The sequence below is a fragment of the Festucalex cinctus genome, chromosome 8, assembly GCF_051991245.1.
Source record: "Festucalex cinctus isolate MCC-2025b chromosome 8, RoL_Fcin_1.0, whole genome shotgun sequence".
Classification (NCBI taxonomy): domain Eukaryota; kingdom Metazoa; phylum Chordata; class Actinopteri; order Syngnathiformes; family Syngnathidae; genus Festucalex; species Festucalex cinctus.
This window is the reverse complement of record NC_135418.1, coordinates 19,049,436-19,072,158: the sequence shown is the minus strand read 5'-3', so window position 1 is coordinate 19,072,158 and position 22,723 is coordinate 19,049,436. Positions and strand designations below refer to the sequence as shown.

Below are 22,723 nucleotides of genomic sequence, written 5' to 3'. Positions count from 1 at the left end.
GTCTGTTTCTTCTCAACACCTTTGACTGGCTGAACAACAATTAACACAAGCCATTGCGAACGTCAACAACTACCTGCAAAAACTGTTCAAAATGCTTCTCAATTAAAAACAGGTGTTCAAAGGCTCATTTAAGGTGCATAACAATTAAATACAAAAACAACTAAATGAAACAAGTCTGGATAATATTGAACTCATAAAAAGATGACGGCAACCTGATTTCTGTTACACCAGAAGAGATTTGTCTGTTCATGCCACTTTTATATGCATGCAAGAAATTATTTTTTTCATATCTGTCATAAAATGTCAAAAATGTCATCTATCTACAAAAATAAAAACTTTCATTTCACTTTACAGACGATCCAAGTCATGGACATAAAATCAGTAAGACGGTTGGCGCCACTGTGACAAGGACTGAGCCAAAAGTCAAACAGCAACTCACAAAGTCTACCTCATATTGAATATTATTATTATTTCTGCAGTACAATTTATAAATAGTCATTTCCATCTTCATCATATCACAGCTGGGAAAATATCCACCCATTCAATTATACTGTACAGTTGGTTCAAGTGTACAGTCACCACATCTGATTTTTGGTAAAAGACGTTTTCTCATGAAAAAGAAAGAAAAAAAAAAAAAAAAAAAAAGTCCTTGCATGGCTCAAATTCATAAAAACGTAGCTATTCAGAGAATGTTTTGATATTTAAACATTTTTAACTCTCATATAGTTAACCATTGTACTCTGAAATAGTAAAAAGTCTCATAATTTAGAGACAAATTTCCCGTTTTTACAGCTGCCTACCTGGTAATTTCATGCTAGTTATTAGCATTTATGCATTGAGCTATAGCTACTGTACATGCTATAATGTTTACCATATAAAAGTAATTATGCAATGGATAGCCTATTTAACTAATTTTGTTGTTCCTGTTGTACTGAGTTGCCATAATATAACGCCCTTAATAAATATCTTCAGGTACCTCCACGGAGAGTTGCCCTCTGTATGTTTTTTGTTTTCCTTACGTGGTTGTGACGTTCGGTGAGCGTGCGCACGCGCGCAACTGGTGCGCGGCGTCCCCTAGTGGCTGTGACGTTGCAAGCTGTCTGGTGGGACGTGTAGTTGGCTCGAACGCAACAGCACACATATGCTGTGGTGCTGCTCTCTTGTCTGCCCATTGCCAGCGTTCGCGAGGAGGATGCCGGAGCTCTTCTGTTTTACAGCACTTTTTTTTTATCCACTTTTCCTCTCTCGTTTGATTTTTGATTGAAAATGACGGCGAGGATTTGGTTTGGGATATAACAAGTGAGGTTTGTATTTTGATGTTTATGCTCACTGTTGGGAACCGGAATTGGACACTAATTCTTGGACCGGTGCAATTAAATTGCACTAATTATGTTTGGAGGATTTTTTCGTCTGACGCACGGCCTGCGCCAATAATGGAGAGCTTTTTGAACCAAAGTGACTTGTTGTGGCCGCTGAACGACTCGTGGTCCTCCGAGCCCAACCAGACCAACCCCCTGAAGAGGAACGAGGAGGTGGCCAAGGTGGAGGTGACCGTCCTCGCCTTGATTCTCTTCCTGGCGCTCACCGGCAACCTGTGCGTCCTGGCGGCCATCCACAGCGCCAAGCACAGCCAGTCGCGCATGTACTACTTCATGAAGCACCTGAGCATCGCCGACCTGGTGGTGGCCGTCTTCCAGGTCTTGCCCCAACTCATCTGGGACATCACCTTCCGCTTCTACGGGCCGGATCTGCTGTGCAGGCTGGTCAAGTACGTGCAGGTGGTGGGCATGTTCGCCTCCACCTACATGCTGGTGCTCATGTCCGTGGACAGGTGCCTGGCTATCTGCCAGCCCCTGCGCTCCCTGCACAGGAGGAAGGACCGCTTCTACGTGGTGTTCTCCTGGAGCCTCAGCATGCTCCTCAGCATCCCTCAAATGTTCATCTTCTCCCTGCGCGAGATGGGCTCCGGCGTGTACGACTGCTGGGGCGACTTCATCATGCCGTGGGGGGCCAAAGCGTACATCACGTGGATCAGCCTGACCATCTACATTATCCCGGTGGCCATCCTGAGCGTGTGCTACGGTCTGATCAGCTTCAAAATATGGCAGAACTTTAAGCTGAAGACCAGGCGCGAGCAGTGCATCAGCCTGACGCCCAAGAGCGGGAAAGGAGGCAGCGCCTTGGCGCGCGTCAGCAGCGTCAAGCTCATCTCCAAGGCCAAGATGACCACCGTCAAGATGACTTTTGTCATCGTGATGGCTTACATCGTGTGCTGGACGCCCTTCTTCTCCGTGCAGATGTGGTCCGCGTGGGATCCCGACGCCCCGCGCGAGGGTGAGGGCAAATCGTTTCTTTCGTTGCCTTTCGCCTTTTCCAAACTTGTGCGTAAAAAGTCACCGCAGTGTTTCACGACCTTTATTGAACCCAAGGCGGATATTTTAGATTGGGAAAATCTCATGGCATCAGACGAAATGCAACATAAAAAAAAAAAAAAAAAAAAGAATTATTAATATAATTTTTTATAATCGTTTCTTTCGTTGCCTTTCGCGTCCAAACTTGTGCGTAAAAGTCACCGCAGTGTTTCACGACCTTTATTGAACCCAAGGCGGATATTTTATATTGGGAAAATCTCATGACATCAGACGAAATGCCAAAAAAACAAAAACAAAACGAAATTATTAATATATATATTTTTTATAATATCGGTCTGGGGCAATTAAAAACAAAAATCTTGTCTAGTATTTCTCACAAAGTTACTTTACAGAGCTGTCCTGTAAAACAAAAAAAACAAAACTATTCTGTTGTGAAAAGCAACAGGTGGATACACAAGTTATATTGTAACTTCTGCCACCTAGTGGAAGAGCATGTAATTGTTCTGCATGTCAATATATTTCGCTGGAATAGCAAAGACACATTGCTGTATTAACTGCAGCTTATTTATAGGGGAGACCATGGCTAGTTGTATCACTTTTCATACTTTTATATACTGCTTGGAATCAATACATCATATATAAACAAAACGTATACCAGAGGAAAGTCGTGGGTACATTTTTTGCATTCATGTCATTTTCGTACTTTGTGTCGGTGAGTTATAAGCCATCAAGTAGAGGGAGTGAACATGTGACATGTTGCCCCACCAATGGGTAAGTTGTCACACTATATGGGGTAAGATGTCACATTGGATTTCGCAACTAATAAAACAAGGACAAAATTATCCTTGTTCTCCTGTTTTTTGTTTTTGTTTTTGTTTGTTTGCTTTTCCAGCGGGAGATATTGTTTATCATTGAACTTGAAAATTTACCATAGTCGCTGAGCAAACTTTAACATGAAATATTATGAAATACATTAAAGTTCTTAGGAACTGCTGGCATATAGGTCATAGCTCTCAGCCTCAAATGCCTGATTTGCTTCCCTTATACTGGAAATTTGAGATTAAATTGAATTTTAAAAAAAAAATAAAGCAATGGATCGATGGTTCATCATGAAACTTAAACCAGTCCTGAGATATGAGCATACTGTACTTATAACAACTGGAAAATCCATTTTTAAACAATGAAACAAAACCTAGCAAACTAAATGACTCACTATTCAGATTCATTATGGGGATTCATTATGCCAGAGGTGCGTTTTTCATTGGCCCATTCATATGTGACAACAAACCCCAAAATGACTTAGACAAGTTGCCCCGAACTACCATGTTGGCTAATACTTGCCCTAGTTTAAAGTTAGCTTAAAAGATGGCAGTGACTGAGGCATGATAAAATGCCTGAATCTTCTAATGAGCCCACATGATTTGCTGCTACAAGTAGAATTTGTGTATGTACGACGTCTGTTTAAAAAAAATTAGAGTTTAAATTACAGTCCACCATATTCAAGGGGGAAATCCTCAAGCTCTCTGGTGACCATAATGAAAACAAGCACCATACAAATGTACAAGCAGTTGTGACAAACATTTTCACTTCTCCAATCTCATTTCCTTCTATTCAACTATTGGCACAAGAAGAAATGTGTATCACTTTGACCTCTCTTAAACAAGTTCCCTTCCTGAGCAGTGTTGAACCAACCCTCACCTCAATCTGACACCCTCGTATTGTAAATAGAAAAGAGATAGACCAGAAACAGCCTTCATTTATTAGCTGCATCGTGGAGGTAAATGTCATTTTCTGAGAAGAATAAACAAATACATAAACACATATTGTATACATAGACAGACAATATACATATAAATTACTATAGACTATAAATATATTAAGAACTGGCCCTGAATGAGTCCACACTACTGCAAAGTGCAACTGCAATAATAAATGTTAATCTAATAACTGACAGTAGAAATAATTTTATTAGGGTTCAAAATCAAAATTGAACCCATTAGTAGGGTTCAAAATCATTTTAGTAGAGTAAATTTTGCTCTAAAAAAAGAGGCCATATTCGGTGCCAGCCAAAACAGAGTAAACATTACACTTGGAAGAGAATAAAATATATTAAAAAAAAACAAAAAAAACTCACTCATAACCTTCAGCATGGGAGATGGCCACTCGATCACTTGAACTATGGCATGTCTACTGTTTGTTAACATATTTGTGTACAAAAGCAGACAAAAAAAAATTACGTTTTGGACGTACGATGATTGCAACTGACACCAATGATATACTAACACACAGTAAGAGCAGCATGTGTAGATTGTCATTCTCACAACCTGAAGGCTCTTTGATTGTTCCTCACCCCTTGAGCGATTTATTTTCATTTTACTTGAAATATTTTTACTCTCTTCCAAGTGTAAAATTTACTCTGTTTAGACTACGACCGAAATATCATCGTTTTTAGAGTAAAATTTACTCAAAGAAATTTACCGTGGAGAGTTCAAAGCAAACATGGTGAATCAGCAATTAACTGTTATGCTGCACACTAATGGAATAAATGTAAATGTTTTTAAAACCACATTAACCACATTTTATCTCAAAATCTGTCTGTCTGGCATTTGAACGGAATGCATTTGTTTTGTTTCCCAAAATGCAGTGAGTGTTCCTTTCAGAATGCACAAGGTGCCCTCCTCCCCACGTGTCCTGTGTCGCCCATCGCGCTGTGCAGTGTCAGACGGCTAATCATTAATCAAATTAGTGTGCGCGACCGCACGCCCACAAGCTTTATGCGTGCCCTCCGGGGCCACAATGGAGCGCCTCGTTGACATTTAACGGCAATAAGCTGCAAAGCGTGACAAGCACTGTAACACGGTCCCCCACAGTCATCGGTCGGGTGGACAGAAGCCACGCCCATACGGCCGCAGACGTGTCTTCTTATTTAGTGGGAAGATGGTCGTCTTGTATTTCATCTGCAAGTTAGCAAACTGTCATAAAATGGTAACTTTACACAAGGCAAGGTTTGGAAATAGAAAAGTGACTTGAGGTTGTTCCAATGCTTTTATATGGCATACGTATTAAACAAGTAACTGTTACGTGCTGGGGTTGGATCCCAAAGCGCAGACAAAAATAAGATTTTAACTATTCACATCGAGAGGCGAGAAACAACAAGAGTTGCACAGAGGAACAGAGGTAATAATCCGACAAAAACACACACTTCTCAGACAAGCTTATATAGACCGCAAATCAATCTGATTGGTTGTGGCTAGACATGTGGGTAACAGGACTGACATGGAATTATCTGATTGGCTGTTGCCCAGATAAAGCTGTTAAAAATTCCTGACATCACATAGCTTCTGACATCACATAACGTCTTACCAGTTGAAACTAGATGCTGGTTACATCAGTTCAAAACAGACACTTGACCTCACGGTCGTGACCCAAACATAAACCTTGCATGACCCTAGTCATAACAGTAAGCATAAACCTTTCATGACCCTAGTCATGACAGTACAAAACATTACCCTTGCATGACCCTAGTCATAACAGTATAAGCATAACCCTTGCATGGCCCTAGCCGTGACAGTAAGCATAACCCTTGCATGACCCTAGTCATGACAGTATAAGCATAAACCTTGCATGACCATAGTCATAACAGTAAGCATAACCCAGGGGTGGCGAGATCCGGTACTCGAGGGCCGCAGTCCTGCAGGTTTTGGATATTTCCCTTCTTCAACACAGCTGATTAATGATCAACTCATCAGCAAGCTCTGCAGAAGCCTGATAACGAGCCTGTTAATTGGAATCAGGTGCACTACGAGTAGGGAAATCTATAAAACCTGCAGGACTCCGGCCCTCGAGGACCGCAGTTTGCCACCCCTGGCATAACCCTTTCATGACCCTAGTCATGACAGTACTAAACATTACCCTTGCATGGCCCTATTCATAACAGGAAGCATAACCCTTGCATGACCCTAGTCATGACAGTATAAGCATAACCCTTGCATGGCCCTAGCCGTGACAGTAAGGATAACCCTTGCATGGCCCTAGCCATGACAGTAAGCATAACCCTTGCATGACCCTAGTCATGACAGTATAAGCATAACCCTTGCATGACCCTAGTCATAACAGTATAAGCATAACCCTTGCATGACCCTAGTCATAACAGTATAAGCATAACCCTTGCATGGCCCTAGCCATGACAGTAAGCATAACCCTTGCATGACCCTAGTCATGACAGTAACATTAGCCATTCATTCTCCAGCCCTCTGCTAAGCTTATAAGCTGTCAAAGGCTGATGACCTCACATCTGTCTGAATGATACATAAAACTAAATAGTAAAAGGGAAGCAAGTAGTGATTTTTAGGGCGTCATGTATATGTATTATTATGGTTTTCAGTTGTGTAGAACTGAATTGTATCAAACTGAGCACTGTTCAAAATGATTTGTCTCTCCTGTGTGACTGAGCAACAAAGCATATTCAATTGTGTGTGACGACTGAATGTTGAGTTTTTATCTGACCACAAAGAGGGGATATTTGTCTTCCTGATAATGGTATTTCCGAAAGCCACAGGAGAAAAAAAAAAAAAAAAAGCCGAAAAAGAGGCTTGAATAATCTCTCCATCGCCCAAAACAAAAGGGTCAGGAAGTATCATGGCAAGGTAAACAAACTTTGATGGAGAAAATTATTCACCTTTTCTTTTGTGTGTGCCCCCTTTGCGAAAGGTTCCAAGTGAGTGTGTTACTGCCATCCTTGACTCTCTCGCAACATTATTTGCTTTGGACCTAAGCAGTCACTTCAGCACAGTGTGGTACATAGAAGACTCACCTGGCAAACATTTTTGTAATATTCTCCTGTCTGCATCCGTGCAGGAAGCAGGCTGATGGCTGTTGTCCATGTGAATAACCCTCAATAAGGCCACAATTGCGTGATCCACGTGCCAGTGTTTACGTACCAGAGATAGGCCAGAGTGCCTGCTGCCTGTGTGCAGATCACTATCCATTAGACTGACACTAATGTCGACTCAGACAGACAGCAAACAGCTCTGAACAAGCCAAAGATCCCCGATCCAGGTGGAGCTCCACACAATTGAATCAATATGCCATTTCTATATTAAAATTGTTTAATTTTTTTTATCTAACATTCAAATTTCTTGAGATGCTGAATTTTGGATTTTCTTATAGTCAGTTTTTTTTTAATTACAAATATTACTTTCCAGAAGGTAGCATGTATAACATCAATTGTTATTTAGTGTCAACCTTAAACATTTCTTGACAATAATGTTATATGTGACCTCACTAGTCTAAACATGACATTTTGATAAATATTACATTCGTAGAATATGAGTTATGCAGCAAAATCCAGATGTTTTTATCTATCTCAGGGGGTGGCCATTTTGCCACTTGCTGTCGACTGAAGATGACATCACAGTTGCAGCGACCAATCACAGCTCACCTGTTCTCTGAAGCTTAGCTGTGATTCGTTGTTACCTGAGACCTGAACAACTGTGAAGTCATTTTCACTCAACAGCAAGTGGCAAAATGGCCGCCTACTGATATTGATCAAAACTGGATTTTGTTGTTTAACTCGTATTCCACTATTGCAATATTATATATTATATAGCATAGAACAGGGGTGGCGAGATCCGGTCCTCGAGGGCCGTATTCCTGCTGGTTTTGGATATTTCCCTTCTTCAACACAGCTGATTCATGATCAGCTCATCAGCAAGCTCTGCAGAAACCTGATAACGAGCCTGTTAATTGGAATCAGCTGCACTTCGAGTAGGGAAATCTACAAAACCTGCAGGACTCCGGCCCTCGAGGACCGCAGTTTGCCACCCCTGGCATAGAACATATTATTGTCAAGATTTTGACTGCCCCTTTATAATTGTGTAAAAGAGTCATTACAACCCAATTTAGCAAAAATATCATGGGGCTATATATATATATATATATATATATATATATATATATATATATATATATATATATATATATATATATATATATGTTGGTAAGACTTAATTTGCTTTTAATTTGGAAAGAAAAAGGTACTGTGTTTATGTCACCAACATCCAACATGAAACGCCAGTAACACCTAGTGGCACAAAAATTAGCTCAACACAGATCTATAACTCAATATTTTAACTTGTCATTTTAACTTGTATAGTATTTTTCCATCCATCCATCCATCCATCCATCCATCCATCCATCCATCCATCCATCCATCCATTTTCTGAACCGCTTGCTCATTTTTTAACTTCAAATAATTTGTAACATTGCTATAATTGTTACAAACAGATATCCATCAGATATCAGTCTAACAATCGTAGGGTTAGACTACTTTATTTTGCCAGAATCTTAAGTGATCATCTAATTTAGAATATAGAATTTTTCTAGATTTTGAGTCACACACATTTCGTATGAACTTTAATACACAAACATCTGCTGCTACAGCTGTAAAGGGGAACCAACTTCATATGTTGTTCATGGTTCACCTCTTGCAGTTGTTATGGCCCGGTGCCCCAATACTTTTTATTTGGCATTAGAATTGCATCCAGGTGGCGAGCAGCACGGTGCACTTGATGATCGTGATATTTCATGAAGTGACACTTGACTCACTTTTGCAATATCCTCCTTGAGCCACTCCAATTGTTAAGTGCTGAAATCGAAAATGAAAATGGCCTCTCACCTCCATGTTTTATCCATACCGGTTCATCGTCTCATTTATTCTTTGGCTTGGCTTCAACGTCGGAACGCATCAGCATTACGAATTTGCCAAAATGACCAGCAGGCAGTAATTGCGACCGCAAAAACGCCCCATTAGCCCACACCTGCGATTTCACATTTAGCCTGCGTGGCTCGCTTTGATGGCGACGGAAAAGCGCTGCGAGGCGAACGTCGGCCGGCTCGGGCTGGCAATCTCCAACATATTGCCGCTGAAAAAAAATGAAAAAAAAGTCACCCCCACTGAGCCTGCTGACTCACCCTGGCTGTGCTATTGATTTGCATTCAGCACTTAACGGTCACGAAGCCCGAGGAGTTTCAGACCTGCTAAAGGTTGACATCTCTATTTTTGGTTTGTTTTTAACGCTTTCATTTTGTTTGTCACTGACAGGCATTTTCACTTGCCTTTCAATTAATTACACCCTGTGAGATCATTTCACGAGTGTGATTATTCAAATGAGATTGCATCGAAGCCTTGCATTTACCTGAGAGTTATTTGCAGCAATGGCATTTTTTAGATGAAAAAAACCCAAACAAAGACAATGCAAAATCATTCATAATTGAATCAGACTTCACAGTTGAAGTAAAATGTTCGTCACCCTCCAGAGGCAGCAGAGAAGATCCGCTGTGTTCTGTTTTTCTCATTACACCACACCGGTATAGAAACATTCAAAAGAACGATTATTTTCCAATATGTCTGTCAGTTTTTGGATACAACTGATATGATAGCGAAAGTAGAATGAAAAAGTTTTGGCTTCATGATTTCATTCTTTAATTCAATGAACACAGCATTTTCCACACCTTCTGTTGCATGCACCTTGGCCACCAGGGGGCAGTATAAAAAAAGACAATTACTCATGAATTTGGTTGTGGAACAGTGAAGCTGCCGTAAAATGTGTTATTTTTCACAAATCAAAAAGAATATATGCCTGTGATGATTGATTTTTATACTCCCTGTCTGCTTGCACTATTTCTACTCAAATTTAAGTTGTATAAAGATTTGTAACCTCATATCTGTTTTTTTGTTTTTGTTTGTTTGTTTGTTTGTTAGTTTGTTTGTTTGTTTGTTTGTTTTACTCATCTACAGCTTTTCTGATTTTCTGTTAGCGTTAAACTAGTGGACTTTCTTAAGTGGTTCAGTTAAAATCTAAAAAAATAAATAAATAAATAAATAAAAAGGAAATTTAGTTTAATAACAAACTTTAACTGGGAGTGGCAATAAACAGCCACATGAAGTTCACACTTGATTAAGTTCATTGCTGCCATCTAGCTGTTGAATGCCTGAAGTGCACTCATGTCAAATATTTGCTCGCAAGACAAAGGGAAAATACAAATAAAAATCAACAAGCCACAGCTTAAAACTGGACAATTCAGGAAACACGCTTACAATGAGATAAGAGAGTAGAAGAAGAAAGTTGTGATTGAGCGCTATTAATATAACTCCTTTTTCACAGATTGGAAAAATATGTGGATTTGTATTGTCATGATACCTGTGTGTATGAATTCGTTATATGAAGGAATGTCACTCCCAGAGGGCAATGCTAACTTCCCGTTAGCATGTCAATAGGGTTTTACGTTAACTTTAGCGTAGCGCTAGCAATGTTTTTCAAACGAATGTCTTTGATTATGATAAGCCAAAATCAAATTCATACCTGCTTCTACATGTCACTGTACATTGCCGACATCTCATTGCTTTAGCCTTGTCATCCAACCATTTATAATTATTGCTTTCCATGACCTTCCACGCGTCATTAGTGCCGTAGCTTTTTTTTCTTCTAGTGCAGCAGGGGCGCAAACAAGCTCCCAAAGACATAAGCAGTCAACTCATACACATAATAAGACAATTACGGAGATGGTGAACACATTTGTAAAATTCCACATGGGTGACAGAATTAACGCGGCGTAAATGTCATCCAGCATGCCGCCACGTACGAGGATTTGCTATGTTCTCATTTTCTTTCATGTTATAGGATTAGATATAGTTGCTAGTATTTTTTTTTTGTAGATTCTTCTGGCTTCGTCTAATTCAAGGTCATGGTTATTATGGGAGCTGTATTGACATTTACAATCTCTTCCCACTATTCTGTAAATAGCAGACGTCAATACTGCACATTTCCAATTCTCACCTCTGACGTGTTCCGAGCAGATCTGGGGGGGGGAAATAAAATCCCTCTTAACACGCTGCACAGGATAATCAGTCAGGATCATCTTTAGAGCCTTCAGATAATTGCGCTTATTGGTACAATTATCTGAAAACTCTGAAAGTGAAGATTAAAGATTTTAGACTGAGGCAATGTAATGTGATTTTCAGTCAACAGCAAAATGGCAGCCTCCTGAGATGCTCATTTTATATTCCGCAAACACAATGCACTAGTGGGGTGCATAGACCATTTTTGACTTTTTGTTTGTTTGTTTGTTTGTTTGTTTGTTTTTCTCCATTGAACTCATTCACTCCCAGCCATTTTCACAGAAGCAATCCCCTTCACTCCCGGCTGTTTTACTGGATTTTGACTGATTTTGCAAGGCCCACAGAATATTGTGTTCAATTGCTATAAAAGCGTGGAACCTACCAAAAGAAAGATTAAAGTCTCTTCTTTCATCAGGAAAAAAAAAGAATGTTTCTATCTGTTTCCGTTTTGCAGCAATTAGCATTAGAAGACAGCTAAGTTTCATCAGTTTTCACAAATCTATTTAAAATTGTAATTGAGCTTTTTTTTCTCCATGGCCCTGGTTGATCTCCTTTGCTCTGCTGCCACCTGCTGGCCGTTTGTGTAATAACTACCATTTCTGCAACCGTTCTTTGAAGTTGAGAGGCTGCATCAAAGCCTTCTGTATGCTCTAGAATAAAAAACAAAAACAAAAAAACGTATAAATACGTCTTTGGGACACTTAGAACATAAAAAAACATATTTACACGTTATTGAGAGCAAATGAGTTGGTAAATCCTGATGCTAATGTTTGTTTATACAGGATTCCATTTTAAATATCTTTCTTTTACCTCCACATTAATTTTTTGGTACTACATTGTTATTTATGAGAAGAAAGTTCAAATATGGGCGGCACGGTGGAATGAGTGGTTAGCACGTCCACTTCCCAGTTCTGAGGACTTGGATTCGAGTCCTGGCTCCGGCCTTCCTTGGGTGGAGTTTGCATGTTCTCCCCGTGCCCGCGTGGGTCTTCTCCGGGTACTCCGGTCTCCTCCCACATTCCAAAGACATGCATGGCAGGTTAATTGGGCGCTCCGAATTGTCCCTAGGTGTGCGTGTGAGTGTGGATGGTTGGCAACCAGTTCAAGGTGTACCCCCGCCTACTGCCCAGAGCCAGCTGAGATAGGCTCCAGCACCCCCTGCGACCCTTGTGAGGATTAAGCGGTCAAGAACATGGATGGATGGATGGAAGTTCAAATATATATTACTTCTGTGACAGTTTACTTGACCTCAGCTTATGTATAGTTTATGAATCCACTGTATTTTTCCTCCGACTTGACGCTTCCTGTCCTGACCTTTCCCCGCAGCGATGCCCTTCATCATCTCCATGCTGCTGGCCAGCCTCAACAGCTGCTGCAACCCGTGGATCTACATGTGCTTCGCCGGCCACCTCTTCCACGACCTGCGGCAGAACTTCCTGTGCTGCCCGGCGCGCTACCTCAAGTCGTCGCGGTGCCGCTGCGAGCGCGACTTGGACTCCAGCCACAAGAGCTTCTCGTCCACCTTGGTCAACAAGAGCACCGGCAGCCAGAGGAGCATCACGCAGACGTCCAGCACGTGAGCGCAAAGACTTAATGGACCGGAAGGACACGCATGGAAAAGAAAAATGAGTTATTTTATTTACAGTACAACGGTTGCTGGTGTAAATAAAGAATGAATAACGGATGTACAGAACGTTTGAGTGCAATGGATATTTTCAGGATCATAATGGAATAAGCCAAGCAATCAACAACATTTGTTTGCTGCAACCTTTGTAAATTTTGATTGACGCTGTCAGAAATTGGTGATCATTTTCACTCAAAATGATCCGAACCGCCTTCCCTGTAAGTTATGTTCATATGTACAAATTTTTATTTCAGAAAAAAAACTATTATTGTTTCATGATGTTGAATTTAAATTGTTCTTTTGTGCTACTTAACTTACAACGATGGATATTGCATCATTTGTACTACAAGAGGATTGACACTTCTCATTGTGATACTAATCATACCGTCAAAATCAACAACACGTACAATAATTGCTTACACTATATGAATTTAATATTGTGTGCATGTATATACTGTACATGCTCTGTGTAAAGTGCAGCTGAGAGAATATAAAACCTGTGTGTCTGCGTGTGGGTGCGCTTTACGTGTGCCACGTTGTGCATCTGCTTTTGAAAGCATTTGTGTCAAATATTTATACGCTGTACTGTGAGATGTGGAAACTGTCATTGAAAATGTTCTTATTAAGAGAATAAAATGCAAAAAGAGGAGCTATAGCTTTTTATTTACTCATTTGGAAAATATTCCGCATTCATTCTTAATCACAACTCATTGATTATTGTCAGCATTCAGTAGGAGTGATCTGAATGAAAAGGATTGACCATGGGTCCCTAAAGGCTATTTCTCTTATTGGACTCATTTGCTCCCAATAACGTGTAAATACGTTTTTTTATGTTCTAAGTGTCCCAAAGACGTAGTTATACGTTTTGTTTTGTTTTTTATGCTAGAGCATACAGAAGGCTTTGATGCAGCCTCTCAACTGCAAAGAACGGTTGCAGAAATGGTAGTTATTACACAAACGGCCAGCAGGTGGCAGCAGAGCAATGGAGGTAAACCAGGGCCATGTAGAAAAAAAAGCTAAATTACTTACAATTTTAAATAGATTTGTGAAAACTGATAAAACTTAGCTCTCTTCTAATGCTAATTGCTGCAAAACGGAAACAGATAGAAACATACTTTTTTTTTCCTGATGAAAGAAGAGACTTTAATATTTCTTTTGCTATGTGCTTTTATAGCAATAGAACACAATATTCAGTGGGCTTTGCAAAATCAGTCAAAATCCAGTAAAACAGCCGGGAGCGAACGGGATTGCTTCTGTGAAAATGGCTGGGAGTGAATGAGTTAAATATTGAACCAACATGTATGCATTATATAAGATAAAACAATCATTATAAATCTCAGACAATTCCCGCAAAGCTTTGCATATAATCCACACATTAGTGCTGTCCGCTCAAGGCTATGTTGTTGTCTGAAAAAGTACCTTAAATCAATATTTAATTTTGGCCAGTAGAGAGAAGGTCGATTGTAGCTGTTTTGCATTAATAAATGCTGCTAAATGTAAGATACAATCACTGAAAATATTTCATACTCTTATGTTCAGAATGTCAATGTTAGTTTTCAACTAATTTCATATATAGTCAGAGACATTGCCCCCTTCTAGTGTTCATGTGTAGTAAATGAGTGTGAATGAGAGGCCTTGAAAAGTCATTGGTGTCCGAACCAAACATCTTGTTTTAATACTCAAAAGAAAAAAACGTAAATAAAACCGTTAGTAAGCTGCCTCGGCTAGCAAACATTATTAATATGTCGGTGCTTTTGTTGTTATACTACACTACAATACACAAGCTGTATTCGTGAAGCAAAAAACAAAGTTAGCTAGGAAGTTAGCTCGCTAGCTATAAGCTAATTAGCTATAAGCTAACGCTACATATTTCCTTCCATTTGCAAATCTTACCACCAAAATACAAGTGCTCAGATGGACTTTCGTCACAGTTTTGTACTATAGTCAACATTTGACTACAATATAATCCACTGCTGTCATAATTCATAATTTCCCAAGCATAAACGTTTGGTCATTATTTCTCACAGTCTGCTGGATATCCATTTATCTTTGTTGTGAGGGGGAAATCTCATTCACAGATTATTAATCATAATAATGTTCACCCATTTCCATAATGCAATTTTATGCCTTGTCCACACCGTAATAGAAAACTATAATGTATCAACTAGAATTAAGAGACTGTGTGGAGTCAGGAATATTGACCCTTAATTCAATGATAACCAACCACTTGTGCTGCTGTGAGAGATCACTTCACATGTGGAGGGTGAGGTTAGAGTTAGACATTTAATTGTTGGGACCACTTCTCTAAATATTCAACAGCAGCCTCTTGTGGGGTGCAGTGATTAACATTTCAAACTACTTTGGATGGGGGAAAAAAAGAAGACACAACTCATTCATATTTACATGTCGTTTGTGTTTAATAATAAAACAAGTTGTGAATTAGACCAATTCATTCTCAATAGATGCTACGGAACATTCGTTTTCATTTAATTAGCATTTAATTACGCAAACAAGCATTTCTGATCCTGATTAGTTTCAACAAGTGTGAAGTCAACAAAGGGCGACATTTAGCATTGTGAAATAATTGAGCATGACAGTGGAAAAGGAAGCAGGGGGGCATCCTCGCCATGCCCCCCAACCCTCAATCAACAATAAGGCCTGCCCGGAGAGACTTGCAGAGCTGCCAAAGAAGCATGCGGCCTCCTGCAGCTGTCACTGGGCTTCTGTGACGAAGGCACACTGAGCATTGAAGCTTTACATCCAAGTGAGTTTGTTTGTTCACACAAACCTGAAACAACAACTGAAAATGCTCACATTTATTTGTTTATGTCTTAAACTGTTAGGCCATGTTTAAATGTCTATGTTTTTAGACTCTTACAGGCAAAAAAAAAAAAAAAACAGGCAGAAAAGACAATGCTTTTACTTAAAAATGTGTTTTGTTATAGGCAGCCATTGTCAAAAATTTCATATGAAACCTGCACTGAAAAGTGATATATTGTATTGTACCTTTATGTATGTATGTGTGCATGTGTGTTACCGGCCTGCAGATGCACTTTGATATAATAACAAATCCTCAAAAGGTTGCGTCCACTTAAAAGCATTTTGCCTCAAATGTTGTTTCTGGCAAAATGGAGATAACTTCTTTTCATATAAACCATCATGAAAAAGCTAAGTCTATTCATTTTTTGCTGTAATTTGCAAGCATTTCTTATTGCACTGCTTTCTTTAAATTCATTCACTCGGAAAAAAATAAAAATAAATAAATTTGCCTATAATAACTGTATTTTTTGTACAAAATTCAACAAAAAAAAATCTCATGATGAATCAATTTTGTACTAATAAGTAATTTATGAGCAAAAAAAATTCATAAAATTAAATCTAAGTGGTGCAAATATATAAATGTTGTACTTTTTTGTACAGATTTTGATGACAGACCCTTCGGGTAAGATGGTATGAAAAAGATGGATGTAAATATATCAATTTTCAATTAATAATGCTACTTTTCTTGTACAAAATCCTACTAAAATCTCATGATAACAGACCTCTCCATGATGACAGAGATCAAAACAGTCGCATGTTCCGGCGCCAAGGTGACGTAGAAAAGGATAGCAGAGCTCATCAGACCGCACTCTTCCCAGCAGTGTCGCGTGAGGTTTTTTAGACTTCCTTGCGCAGTGCCACGCGCACGCCGCCGAAGATCTTGCCCAGGGCTTCGAACAACGGATCGAAGAAGGTCTGAATGCACAGCAAGTAGATGCGGCTGACGCACTGCGACTCGATCAGGCAGCTCTTGATGCACGGCATCACCGCCCAGATGTGGCAGAAGGAGATGACGGCGAACAGGAAGCCCCAGATCAGAGCCACGGGGATGCCGAAGATGGCGGACAGAATGCGATAGCACCAGTACTTGGACACGGTAAAGGTGGTGTAGCTGAGCTTCCAGACGCCGTCCAGGCTGTGTGTGCCGTCTGGCTCCGCGATGACGTCCTCAAACTCCACCTGATAAGAAATGCGGCAAATTAGTGCTGAAAACGATCTGATTGAAATCATGGACTAAAGTCGCAGGTAATCCAAGTGGTGTAGTGAGGAAGGCTGCTTTCGAATTCATCTCGCTGCTGTTTTGATTAGCAGTTCAAGCGGGCAGTCCATGAACTGAGGCAATTATAGTTGCCACATGAGTGAGCCATGTTAGTTTGGACTGTAGTACAGTGTGACGTGGGTGGGCGAGGTTACGCTACGATCTGCCAGTTGGTCTATTGGAAACTCTGTCTGCATTCCCAGCTGAGACTCCAACAGAATGTTAATGAACTTTTCAGACAGGCAGGCAGCAGACGCCGTGCTCATCTAAAGACATTTTGTCTTTGTCTTCCAAACCAGTGGACGGGATCCGCTTGGGCTGATTGTTCAAAGAAAGCCGTCTGGGCTCATCCTCGGAACAAATTGCTGAATCGGTTCACACTTTGTCAAGGTCTGAAGGCGTTTTGAAGGAGAGGGGATTGCCTCAGCGCTCCAAAACAACAACACTACACTACAACAGTAGTGCTGTATGTTGTTATAACATCTATCTATCTATCTATCTATCTATCTATCTATCTATCTATCTATCTATCTATCTATCTATCTATCTATCTATATGTAGATAACTAGCTAGCTAGTTTGCTATTTATCTATCTATCTATCTATCTATCTATCTATCTATCTATCTATCTATCTGTCTATCTGTCTATCTATCTATCTATCTATCTATCTATCTAACTAGCTAGCTAGCTATGTAGCTAGATAGATAGCACGAGCATACAGAAGGCTTTGATGGAGCTTCTGAAATGAAAAGGTGGCTTAAAGCAATGGTAGGTATTACAAAAAAATGGCCAACAGATGGCAGCAGAGTATAAGATATTAGCCAGGGCCATGTTGCTCTCTTTGCCTGTTTTCAACAGGTGTGTGAATAATAATTGCTGCAAATTGGAGACAGATACAAATATACTTTTTTTCCTAATGAAACAAGAGACTCTAATCTTTCTTTTCGTAGGTTCCATGTTTTTATAGCAATAGAATACAACATTCTGTGGGCTCTGGAAAATCAGTCAAAATCTAGGAAAACAACCGGGAATGAAGGGGGTTGATTCAATGAAAATGGCTGCCAGTGAATGAGTTAAAAGCTTTATAGAACATAGTAGTTGGAAAATGTGATTAAATCGCGATTAATCGCAGTTAATTACATAATGTTGTGTGATTAATTAGTTAAAAAAAAAAAAAGTTTATATATTGGGATAGGTATTTCACTAATTATGCAAATTAATTATTATTTTCAGGAAATATTATTTTTCACAAGCTGTTACTTTCATGCCAGTGTTGCACTGAGCAGAACTGAACATACAGGAGGTCAGTACGAATGTAATGAAACTTCAAGTGTGCCTCTGCCATTTGCACACCATTTTACCTCCTTCAAGAACAGTGGTGTGATATCAGGGCTTTCAAAACCTCTGATGACCTAAACGTTATCAAAAAGCATGACTTGAATTTCAAACTTTGTGTAGATTAATCATATATATTTATTTCCAGCTGTCTTTTTTACATAGCGTCTTGCAATTATTTGTCGGTTAGCATTTTTTTCTTCTCCTTCCTCATGATTTGCCAATCTAAGAAACTCGGGGCGCTAATTAGCAAACCGTCAGGCTTCCCATTCTGTCGTTTTTCATGTTTCTCCAGCCGGTTGTGATTATTAGTGTGCTAGTATACATCAAGTTGCGTCTTGTGGATTTTTAAAGGCTATATCTTGTATCACATCTGTTTATGATAGCAGGCCCTTAGTTTGAATGTTGATTTGAGCGGACGTTAAGCACAAGCTCTGCTCATAAGTGATGATTTGTCATATTCGCAGTTCGCAGACTTCCAAGTTTACAACAAAATCTAATCAGCGCGTGTATATTCAATTCTGCGCTAAAGGAAAAATGGGTCCGAGTGATGCCTGCGAACAATCACGGAATAAACAGTTGTCAAATCCAAATAAAACATGATAGCTCTTGATATCAGTTACACGCATACGCTACGATTCCCAAAATAAACGCAATGTTCTGGACAGGCAACAGGAATAGTTGCTGGTCTATTTAAGGAATTTTGACCAAGTGCAGCAACCTGATTTCCTCGCTGCAATCGAACAAGATATTTTTCATCATTTTCCATCTTGGCAACGACATTGACAAACCTTCACCACATCCTCATTGATCTGCTTGGGGTCTCTGTTGATAAGATCGATCTCCTTGGTGTTGCTGTCCTTCGTGATCTTCTCCTCGCCGGTGTTGTACTGGTACTGGTCCGCCATCTTTGCGGTGCTGGATGACAAAGGCGAGTTCGGGAAGAGCCGTCAAAACGCTTGCGAACCCCTGCATGTACTGCGCGAGCTGACGCTCCCGGTTGACATGCCAGTGGACAGCTGCTGCACGCCCTGGTAAATTTGGAGGCCTGACCTTGCACCCTACACGCGCGCGCACGCACACGCACGATGCTACCATGCGCAGACAGTGAAGCTATGCCTTAAAGGAGAGCCCGCGCTTGTGTCACATTTCACATGGTCTTGCGGGAGGCCGACTGGGCAGGGTTTGCAATTTCCACTACACTGACACACAAACACACACTCCTGCATGTGGAATGTCGTGTTTTGTGGCTTAATTACATTAGCTGGGGGGGTTGAGTATATTTCAAAGTAGACGAGTAAAAACTACTTACAGTGTCAGTTTCTGACACCGTTAAAGATGTTTCAGAGTATTAAACAGATCATTAAATCGGATTTGTGGAGCGGATCAGGAGGTTTCTCAAATTAGCAAGAGGTACACTCAGAATTCACTTCAATTGGTACATCCATCCATTTTCTGAGCCGCTTGCTCCTCACAAGGGTCGCGGGGGGCGCTGGAGCCTATCCCAGCTGGCTATGGGCAGCAGGCGGGGTACAACCTGAACTGGTTGCCAGCCAATCGCAGCAATTGGTACATGTGCGTGACCAAATGATCTTCAACATTAGATTAGAACAAACAAAATTGTTTGCACTCACGCAAATATTTCAAGGCTAACTCAAGATTGATGTAATTTATTTACATGACAGATTACCATTTACTTTTTTGAAGATAATTTTTACACAAACCTACCAAATAAACCTTATATGATACATATTTATTAGTCGTATAAAGTCTATTTGAAATGCATAATCCTTAGGTTTATGTATTTAGTATTAATAAAGTATAATTATGTTAAATTAAAAATAATAAGAGTATTTAAATGCAAAAAGTATATTGTTTGTATTTTATATATACTAGAATATATATATAAAAAGTAATTATCTTAAAAAATATGTCTTTAAAAAAAAAAGCAAGTGGAAATTTGTTCTGTAGAAAAATTACATAAATCTTAAGTTATAGGCTTGAAATATTTCTGTGAGTGTGCAAAGACTGGTTGCCAGCCAATCACAGGGCACACAGAGACGAACAACCATCCACACTCACACGCACACTTAGGGACAATTCGGAGCGCCCAATTAACCTGCCATGCATGTCTTCGCAATGTGGGAGGAGACCGGAGTACCCGGAGAAGACCCACGCGGGCACGGGGAGAACATGCAAACTCCACCCAGGAAGGCCGCAGCCCGGATATTGTATACATTTCATTCCACTTCACACTTGTGTCCCACTCTTTTAATTTTCCACACAAAAAAATAAAATTCTATATCTTTAAGTCTGTATGTAAATGAAAAGGTCAAAAAGGTCAAGGAGGCTCATAATTTCGCAAAGCACTCTTTTAGACATACAATGTGCGACTCAAGTCTTTCACACTGATGGCAGACATATTGTAAGCCCCATCAATGTGGTGCATGTAGTCAGAACGGCCATTTTAGTCCTCGTAAATTATGCAGTTGCTGCTATCAGTCAGTGTGTTCTATAATAGAATATTGTATTTAAAAAAGAAAAAAAAAAAAACTCATAGACAGTTATGTTCCCGAAAAAAGAGCAGGAAAGAAGACATGCAGTCCCCATGGGAACTTAGAGAAGAAGCCAGCTAAAAGATTGTTGATTATTGGATATCATGTTCCAAGCAGATGGCATCGGGGTATGCATTAACATTTGCCTCTCCGGTTCCCAGGTGGCATCAATGGGCCGAGGAAAGAGAAGTGGAGGAATGGGATCAGAGTGCACGGATCCGACCCCATTCGACGGGCCAGCATTCCTGCTGTGGCAAGGCAGGCCAGCGAGGAGGGAGACGGACGCAAATAGATCAACAGAGAGTGAAGGTGGGCCGGCCTCCGTCCGCTGAGAGTGTAAGTGAGGCCACCCGAGCCAAACACACGTCACGCAGCCAACACGCCACTAAATTTAGACGGCTTTTACTGTGGGATGCGGCGGGGAGCGGTCAGTAACGTATGATGTGTTTAGTTGTCAAATAATGCAGACCCTTCAAATTGTTTGGTTTGATGCTTTGCACCCAACCGGATGTCATTTGCATCACGTACGCCGACGTGAGTCACGACAACTTCAAAGACTTTTTGCCTTCGCCTGAGCAGCTGCGACCCAAATGACGTGTTTATTTCCATCTTTCACTTGCGTATAGCAAGCTAGGCATAAATAAAATAAAGCGTGAGGGAAGTGGGAGCAGAGCTGGATCACTGATTAGGCACTGGGAGTACACTGGTGAAATTTGAGAGTTTTTCGAGATACAAGCTGTTGTTTTTTGTTTTCAGTTAATTTGAGGGAGGGAAAAAAAGGCTTCAAGCTTTTTATTGGTGCTTCAAGTTTACTGCCACATTATAACAGATATATTTCGACTCCCTCATACTATGTTATGTAGCCTACTTGTTCCTTTGTTTTTAGTACGTATTGTGTCATGTAATCGGGTTATATAAAAAAATTTTAGGAAAAAAAATTATCCAATAGATTAAATGGATACTTTACTTATGTAGCCATTTTTGGCAGTCAAATGTAATAAATTATATAAATTTGATATTTTCATTATTTTTCATGTACAATTTAGTACCTTTAAAAACACATTTTGCAACTTGCTGTCGTCTGTCGACTGAAAACGACGTCACAAGGGCTCAGGTAACCAATCACAGCTCAGCTTGTGAATGTCACATGCCAAAAGAAAACAGGTGAGCTGTGATTGGTTACTTGAGCCCTTGTGATGTCATTTTCAGTCGACAGCAAGTTGCAAAATGTGTTTTTAAAGGTACTAATTGTACGTGAAAAATAATGAAAGTATCAAATTCATTATAGGCAAAATATTAATGTTTGACTGCCAAAAATGGCTAAATAAGTAAAGTATGTCTTTAACTTTTTGAAGTTCATATAATTTTATATGCTTTAATGAGTAGATTTTACTAATTATTATTTTTTTTTTATTAAATTGAACTATACTAATTTTTGGGTATGGGTAATGTATTAGCTGTAACTTAAAAAAAATTATTTTGTGAAAAAAAAACTTAACGAGAGAACGTTAAAAAAAATGCTAACTAAAAATACATTATTAAAAAACAACAACAACAACAACAACAAAAATGTGCTTTGTTTTTTACTCTAATCAACATGTCATTGTAATAAGAATAAAGTTGTATATAATCTATATATGTCAGAAAAAATCTATATCGGGTGAGAATGAAATGAAATGAAATCTCACCTCCCACCAAGGGCGCCACATTTGGGTCGGCCCAGCTCTGGCGTGGTGTCATCCGTCGCGCCCTCACCATGGCAACAGTAACATGCCTTTCCCCCAACAAGATGCTGTCGTCATTAGCTCATTATTATCGAGCACATTAGACTTGTTATAGCACACAACGGATAGTTTGGT

The 22,723-nt window shown here is 39.9% G+C and overlaps 2 protein-coding genes across 2 annotated transcripts; one reads left to right on the top strand and one right to left on the bottom strand.

The window, feature by feature from the left end:
• Positions 1–1,157: 1,157 nt before the first annotated feature.
• oxtra (oxytocin receptor a) lies at positions 1,158–13,379 on the top strand. Its single transcript, XM_077530225.1, has 2 exons — positions 1,158–2,334; positions 12,598–13,379. The coding sequence occupies exons 1-2, from the start codon at positions 1,317–1,319 to the stop codon at positions 12,849–12,851; spliced, it is 1,272 nt and encodes a 423-aa protein (XP_077386351.1). The 5' UTR covers positions 1,158–1,316; the 3' UTR covers positions 12,852–13,379.
• A 1,943-nt stretch (positions 13,380–15,322) lies between these two features.
• cav3 (caveolin 3) lies at positions 15,323–19,295 on the bottom strand. The gene is made up of 2 exons (XM_077529930.1): positions 19,101–19,295; positions 15,323–16,894 (listed from the first exon to the last, which is right to left on the bottom strand). Exons 1-2 carry the CDS (start codon positions 19,215–19,217, stop codon positions 16,553–16,555), a joined length of 459 nt encoding a protein of 152 aa, XP_077386056.1. The 5' UTR covers positions 19,218–19,295; the 3' UTR covers positions 15,323–16,552.
• Positions 19,296–22,723: the final 3,428 nt, after the last annotated feature.

Coding starts and splice junctions, on each gene's coding strand:
- oxtra (XM_077530225.1), top strand. CDS start 1,317: ATGTTTATGCTCACTGTTGGGAACCGGAATTGGACACTAATTCTTGGA. Junction 2,335..12,597: donor TCCCGACGCCCCGCGCGAGG/GTGAGGGCAAAT, acceptor CTTTCCCCGCAG/CGATGCCCTTCATCATCTCC.
- cav3 (XM_077529930.1), bottom strand. CDS start 19,217: ATGGCGGACCAGTACCAGTACAACACCGGCGAGGAGAAGATCACGAAG. Junction 16,895..19,100: donor TCAATGAGGATGTGGTGAAG/GTTTGTCAATGT, acceptor ATTTCTTATCAG/GTGGAGTTTGAGGACGTCAT.